Source organism: Neoarius graeffei, chromosome 16 (assembly GCF_027579695.1).
Source record: "Neoarius graeffei isolate fNeoGra1 chromosome 16, fNeoGra1.pri, whole genome shotgun sequence".
In the NCBI taxonomy this organism is placed as follows: Eukaryota; Metazoa; Chordata; class Actinopteri; order Siluriformes; family Ariidae; genus Neoarius; species Neoarius graeffei.
Genome location: NC_083584.1, coordinates 7,740,984 through 7,748,541, shown reverse-complemented (window position 1 = coordinate 7,748,541; position 7,558 = coordinate 7,740,984). Strand labels below are relative to the sequence as shown.

General features: G+C 48.5%; 1 protein-coding gene across 1 annotated transcript in view; it reads left to right on the top strand.

Moving 5' to 3' along the window:
* The first annotated feature begins 5,884 nt into the window (after positions 1 to 5,884).
* The window catches only part of LOC132899911 (interferon a3-like), a 2,965-nt gene continuing 1,291 nt past the window's right edge, over positions 5,885 to 7,558 (top strand). Inside the window, exon 1 of the mRNA XM_060941961.1 lies at positions 5,885 to 6,535. Coding sequence (XP_060797944.1) covers positions 6,398 to 6,535 — 138 coding nt within the window. The 5' untranslated portion in view covers positions 5,885 to 6,397. The remainder of the gene's footprint in view (positions 6,536 to 7,558) is intronic.

Genomic DNA, 7,558 nt, shown 5'->3' with positions numbered 1-7,558 from the left:
TATTTTTCTATGGGTTTGTTTTGATGGTCAATTTCACTGAAACCAAAAATAAACAAACAAAAAAATATATCATATTGATAAATGAATAAAAAAAATTACCAATGAAACCAGACATCATTTGATGATTCATTTTTTCTGTTTTGTGACACGTCATACATCATGATTCTTCTACTTCCTCTTCTTCTTATTATTATACCCCTGCAAACAAATGGTCTGCCAACTGACATTGTTTCAGACTGGGGTCCTTAGTTCACTGCACAGTTCTGGAGAGCTTTCTGCAAACTCATCGGGGTCTGGAGACCAAAGGTTTAAACTGAGATACATGAAATGTAGGGTGAGCACGTGGCATGGTGAGTGGTAATGCCAGTCTAACAGAACATGGGTTTATTAACTTCTTGATGAGGAAGGGTCCAAGGAACCTGGGTGCTAGCTTGCGAGAGATGGTCCTAAGTGGCAGGTGGCGCGTGGAGAGCATAACTCATTGACCTACTCGGTAGGTGGGTGCCTTGGAGCGACGTTTGTCGGCCTGCCTCTTGGATGCAAGTGCGGAGCAAATGAGTCTTCTCTGGGCCAATGCCCATGTCATCCTGCAGCAGCGTATAAAAAGCTGGGCTGAGGGTATGGCAACCTCCTCCTCTTGGCTGGGGAACAGTGGTGGTTGGTAACCTAGTGAGCACTGGAATGGAGAGAGACTTGTGGCAGAGGAAGGGAGAGTATTATGTGCATATTGGATCCAGGCTAGGTACCTGCTCCAAGAACTGGCATCCTTGGATGCCATGCACCTGAGTGCAACCTCCAAACCCTGGTTCGCCCATTCTGTCTGGCCGTTGGTCTGTGGGTGGAAGCCTGAGGAGAGATTACAGGTGGCCCCGATGAGTTTGCAGAAGGCTCTCCAGAACTGTGCAGTGAACTGAGGAACCCAGTCAGAAACAATGTCAGTAGGCAGACCATGTAGGCGGAAAACATGGTGGACGAGTAGTTCTGCAGTCTCTTTGGCTGAGGGGACCTTGGGCAGAGGAATGAAATGGATGGTCTTAGAAAAACGTTTAATGACAGTGAGGATGCATGTGTTGCCACCTGAGCTGGGGAGGCCTGTGATGAAGTCCAAGGCAATGTGAGACCAAGGTCGATGCGGAGTCAGGAGGGGTCTTAGCAAGCTAGCAGGTGGTCGATTGGCTGTCTTGTACCGGGAGCATGCATTGCAGGCCTTCCACGAACTCCTGGACGTCCTCCTTAATGGATGGCCACCAAAAGCACTGGTGGATGAGTGCCAGGGTTCGGGCGGCTCCCGGATGACAGGCCAGCTTGGAGGCATGATCCCACTGCAGCACCTGGGTTCACACAGGACAGGGAACAAACAGATGGTTAGGAGGAGTGTTGTTGGGGTTACCTTCACCGGGGTCCTGCTCCAGGGCCTTCTGCACGAGTGTCTCAACCTCTAGAATGGTGGGTTCCACCAGGCAGTGTGGAGGAAGGATGGTCTCGGGTGGCTTGGACTCCTCTTGGTGGGAAGAGAACATCCTGGACAGGGCGTTGGGTTCGCTGTTCTTGGAGCCTGGGCAGGAGGAGAGTGTGAAGTTGAACCGGGAGAAGAAGAGAGACCAACAGACTTGATGGGAATTGAGACGTTTGGCGGATTTGAGGTATTCCAAGTTTTTATGGTCAGTCCAGACTAGGAAAGGGAGATCAGGCCCCTCGGGCCAGTGCCTCCACTCCTCCAAGGCAAGTTTCACCCCCAGTAGTTCTCGGTCGCTGATGTCGTAGTTTCGTTCGGCTGGGGATAGCCAGTGGGAGAAGAAGCATGGGTGGACCTTGCTGTCATTGGCCCTCTGGGATAGGATGGCTCTGACCCCTGACTCGGAGGCATCAACCTCGACGAGAAACTGCTTGGTAGAGTCAGGCATGGTGAGAATGGGTGCTGCGGTAAACCTGTGCTTGAGACTGGAAAAGGCTTTATCTGCTTCCTCCCCCCACTTGAACTTGGTCTTGGTCAAGGTCAGGGCTGAGAGAGGTCCGGCCACCATGCTGAAGTCTACAGGTGCTTCATCCATGAAGTTGGCGAACCCCAGGAAGCGCTGGAGCTCTCGTCTCGAAGATGAGGTGGGCCAGTCAGCGACTGCCTCCAGCTTGAGAGGGTCCATCTGGACCTTAACTGAAGAGATGATGAACCCTAGGAATGAGACAGAGCCTTGGAGGAACTCGATCTTCTCTGCCTTAACGAACAGTTTATTCTCCAGCAGGCATGGAAGAACCTGCCAGACATGACCCCGATGTTCCTCCAGGGAGCAAGAGAAAATCAAGATGTCATCCAGGTAAACGAAGACAAAGGTGTTAAGATAGTATCTCAAGACGTCGATAACTAACGCCTGGAATACCGCGGGCGCGTTAGTCAGGCCGAAAGAGTCTACAAGGTACTCATAAGGGCCTGTGGTGGTGTTGAAGGATGTCTTCCCCTCGTCCCCTTTCCTGATCCTAATTAGGTGATAGGCATTGTGTAGGTCCAGTTTAGTGAACACCTTAGCTCCCTGGAGTAGTTCGACGGCTGTTGTCATGAGCAGTAGTGGGTAGCGGTTCCTGACCATGATGGCGTTGAGACGTCGATAGTCAATGCAGGGGTGGAGCAACTTGTCCTCCACAAAGAAGAATCCCACCCCTGCTATGGAGGAGGAAGGGTGGATGATCCCAGCTGCCAGAAACTCCGTGATATATTTCTCCATGGCTTGTCTCTCAGCGGGGGAAAGAGAGTAGAGACATCCCTTGGGTGGCACCGTCCCGGGCAGGAGTTCAATACCGCAGTCATAGGGCCTAAGATGGGGAAGGGACACTGCTTGGGTCTTACTGAAGACAGGCTTGAGGTCCAGATATTCTGGAGGCACAAGAGAAAGGTCGGGAAACTCGCTGGCTGAGGGCTGTGGTGGTTTGGCAGGAGGCAGAGCGGAGTTCAGGCAGGAGGCCAGGCAGGAAGGGCTCCAGCCTAAGATCGTGTGGTCAGTCCAGTTTAAGTGGGGGTTGTGCTGCATCAACCAGGGTAATCCAAGAATAACAGGAATGTGAGGGTTGTTCATGACGTGAAGTTGTATCGTTTCAGCGTGATTGCCTGAAATTCTTAGGGTGAGGTGAGTGATGGTGGTCAAGCCAGTGCCATTGAGTGTCAGGATGCTGAGAGGGACCTTGAGGGCAGGTAACGGGATTCCAAGCTCCTTGGTGGTGGCGGCGCAGATCAGGTTCCTGTCTGCCCCCGAGTCAACAAGCGCCTGAAGATGGTGATGCCGGTTGTTGAGAGTGATGATAACAGGGAGCAACGGTCAGTCAGCAGGGGACTGGTTCTGAGCATTGCCCACCAGGGCCCCTCAATTCACTGGTGGGCTCATCCTTTTAGCGGGCAGGCTCGGCAGATGTGTCCCTGCTAACCACAGTAGAAGCAAGCCCCCGTGCTCCATCAGCGCAGTTGTTCCTCTGCTGACACCCATACCCAATCTACCTGCATGGGTTCGACGGACGAGGCGGGAGGTGGAGAGGGGTTGAAGTTGAGGCGGCTCCTCTCTATCCTCTGTTGTTGAACCTGCACGTCAATACAATTGGCAAAGTCCATCAGGCTGGAGAGGTCCGGCGGCAGTTCCTGAGAGAAAAGTTCATCCTTGATGGCGTCAGATAAGCCATGTAGGAATGCGTCGACCAGGGCACTCTCGTTCCAATCGCATGATGCTGCCAACGCCCGGAACTCGATGGCATAATCTGAGGTAGATCAGGACCCCTGCCGCAGCTCCATGAGCTCTCTTGCTGCCTCCCAGCCAGACAGAGAGCGGTCGAATGTTCGCCTCATCTCCTCAGAGAATTCCTTGAAGTTGGAACAACAGGGTGCATCGGCATCCCAGACCGCTGTTCCCCATTCCCTGGCCTTGCCGGTGAGGAGTGTGATGGTATAGGCTACCCGGGAGCGTTCTGTGGGGAAAGCCAGAGGTTGAAACTCCAAGATCAGTGAACACTGACAGAAAGGATCTGCAGGTACCTGGTTCCCCGCTGTAGGGCTGAGGTAAAGGAAGTCTCGGTTCGTGGCGAGTGGAGGTGCCAGGAGGTGAAGGAGGCGGCTGGGCAGGGGTAGGCACGGCTTGGGAATGCTGGAGTTGTGTGGCTAGAAGATTGAGTAAGTTGGACAAGGTAGCCTGGCTCTGGGTGATCTGTTTGAGTTCCTGTTGGTGGCTCCCGAGCAGGGCTCCTTGCTGCTGCATAACCATTCTCAGATGGTTCAGTTCCGCTGGATCCATGTTGGCCAGAACATACTGTTATGTGTGCTGAGATGTGGGGAATAGGATCCAAAAACAGAATGCAGACCAGTAACTCCAATAATAAAGAAGATTTAATAGGAAAAAATAAACCAAAAATAATCCAAAAGACTAGGGAAAAAAACGAGGCAGGCAAGGACAAAAATCGCTAGGATAAAAAAATAGTCCAGACAAATAAATTGACACAGGAACGTAGTGCAACAAACATGAAAAAAAAGACAAAAATGTAGTGCAAAACACTGTGACAAGAAACAGGCAAAAACAGAGAGCAAAAATCCAAGAAGCGATAATGGTGCAGAGACAACGTGAAAAACCAATGAGACGTTCTGGCAAAGTCCTCTTCTGAGAACGGCCTATTTATGCACAGCAGAGCAACCAGGAAGTGAATGCCGGCAAGATGAAAGTCCCGTCCCGGATCCAGATTGGCCCTGAACTGGGAGATAATGAATCTCCGGAGTGGAAGTCCAGGGCAGATCATGACAGAATCTTTGAATGATATTATGGACCCTAGATGATGTGATCCACAAACTCTTTGCAGTTTTACGTTGATAATGTTGTGTTATTCTCAAATTGTTTCACTGTTTGCTCACGCAGTCTTTCACAGAGCGGTGAACCCCGCCCCATCTTTACTTCTGAGAGACTCCACCTCTCTGGGTGCTCTTTTTTTATACCCAATCATCTTACTGACCTGTTAACAATTAACCAAATTAGGCTTTTTTTGTTATTCTTTTGTTTTTAGCATTACACAACTTTTTCAGTCTTTTGTTGCCCCCGTCCCAACTTTTCTGAAACGTGTTGCTGAAAACAAATTCAAAATGAGCAGATATTTTTCAAAAAACAATAAAATTTCTTAGTTTCAACATCCGCTGTGTTGTCTTTGTACTATTTTTAATTTAATTTAGGGTTTTCATGATTTGCAAATAATCAAATTCTGCTTTTATTTAGGTTTTACACAGTGTCGCAACTTTTTTGGAATTGGGTTTATTATTATCATTAGGGCGGCACGGTGGTGTAGTGGTTAGCGCTGTCGCCTCACAGCAAGAAGGTCCGGGTTCGAGCCCTGTGGCCGGCGAGGGCCTTTCTGTGCAGAGTTTGTATGTTCTCGCGTGGGTTTCCTCCGGGTGCTCCGGTTTCCCCCACAGTCCAAAGACATGCAGGTTAGGTTAACTGGTAACTCTAAATTGAGCGTAGGTGTGAATGTGAGTGTGAATGGTTGTCTGTGTCTATGTGTCAGCCCTGTGATGACCTGGCGACTTGTCCAGGGTGTACCCTGCCTTTCGCCCGTAGTCAGCTGGGATAGGCTCCAGCTCGCCTGCGACCCTGTAGAAGGATAAAGCGGCTAGAGATAATGAGATGAGATTATTATTATTATTATTATTATTATTATTATTTCTGTTGTGGTTGTGTAAGGGAAAGTGTCCGGAAGTGATGTAATGTTACTTTGCTATTTTCTGTAATGTTTCTTTGATCTTGTCTGCAGCTGTGTGCACTTTTGCTACGTCACCGGAGGAATCCCGGGTTTCGTCATCACGTTACATCAGCAGTCGGTTCACTCGGGTCACGTGACTGAAAGAGCCCTGAGAAGCGAGTGAGCGGTGTGTGTGTGTGTGTGTGTGTGTGTGTGTTCTCTCTTTCTGGTTGTTTTTGTCCCGCAGGTGAGCTGTAACTCTTTGGGCTTGGTTTGGATCAGATGTGCTGATCGGTTCGGCCCGTGTGCTTCAGTGGGCCCTGCTGCTGTTCACTCCACAGGGAGGAGTCTTACAGGAGACACTGGGGGCATCTGGAGCGGATTTCAGCGCGTCGGAGAGTCAACTGGGCACAAATCAGCTCCAGGTCCAGAACAGCTGTGTGCTGACGGTACCATGGTGTGTGAGGGGTTAGTGTGCGGTTCTGGGCCGAACTTTCCTGTGCTATGCGGTGCTCTGAGGGCTGAGAGGAAAGTGAAAGCGAAAGGGGGGGGAGGGGTGATGAAGGAGCGCGGGGGCTTTTACTTTGGGCCCCGGGACTCGAAATGGGAGCTCCGGCCTCCCTTCGTTTTCCTTTTCCATATCTGCGGATAAATCCAGCGAGCTGCAGCATGAAGCCAAAAAGCTCCCCGAGCAGCCAGCGGGAACATGAAGAGCGGACAGTCGGGGACGGCGCTTTACTTCCTGCTCTTTCTCATCGTGCACGAGCGCTGCGACGCCTGCGACTGGATGATGAGCCAGTACAGCATGAAGAGCCGCTCGAGTCTCTCACTGCTCAAGGACATGGTGAGTCCCTCAGGGGCCCTGATTTCTCCATCACTCCATCACTCTGTCTCTGACTTCTGCTCCGAACCTGGGGCTCAAAATACTGACCACATCACTGACATCATCACTAACATCACTATCACCACTATCACTAATAATAATAATAATAATAATAATAATAATCATAATCATAATAATAATAATGGGAATCTTTATTCAGAAGACCTACGTCATACAATATGATTTTCAGTCGGGCTCTGGAAAAAAAAAACACTTAAATAAAGATTTATGAAGCCATTATAATAAATAATGTGATAAAAATGATAATGACCAAAAATAACATTAATCTCCATAAATTAATATATTTAAAAAAGAAGAAACAGAGCCTAATTATTGACTATAAAGGAACTTTTCACAGCTCTTTTAAGTTTATTAATATCTGACAGTGATTGAATATTATCCAGTAAAGAGATCCAGCTGTGGAGACACGAGATTTGAGATCTGAACAGACCCCAGTTCGTGTTCGATTTTACGCATCTCAGCATATTTTTATTACGTGTATTGTACTTGTGGAAATCTGTACCTTTAGAAAAACTTGATGTATCTTTCTCTACAGAAATATTTCCACAAGTATATTATTATTATTATTATTATTATTATTATTATTATTATGTTATAGCAGATAAATGTTCTGTAGTTCTCCTTGGTGCTGCAGTGGTACCATCAACTGGGCCAAGATTCCAACAAAAAGCATCAAAACATTAAAATTATCTGAGATCTTAGAGAGAGTGTTCAGTGTGATGTTCAGTCGACCATGGAACGATCATCTTTGTACTCAGCCAGGTACCTTTAGGGTGTATCTCAGTACTTTTATAGCGAATGCCTATATCCTCATAATAATTTCAGTACGTATTTGGATCTTAAGTCCCACCGATGCAGCTTTAAATCTTTATTCAAAAAGTAAATTAAATGAACACCACATGCTCCATCCTTCTGACCTCCACATTCCACACTAAAGGTGTCCTTGATGGTTCCACCTCAGCA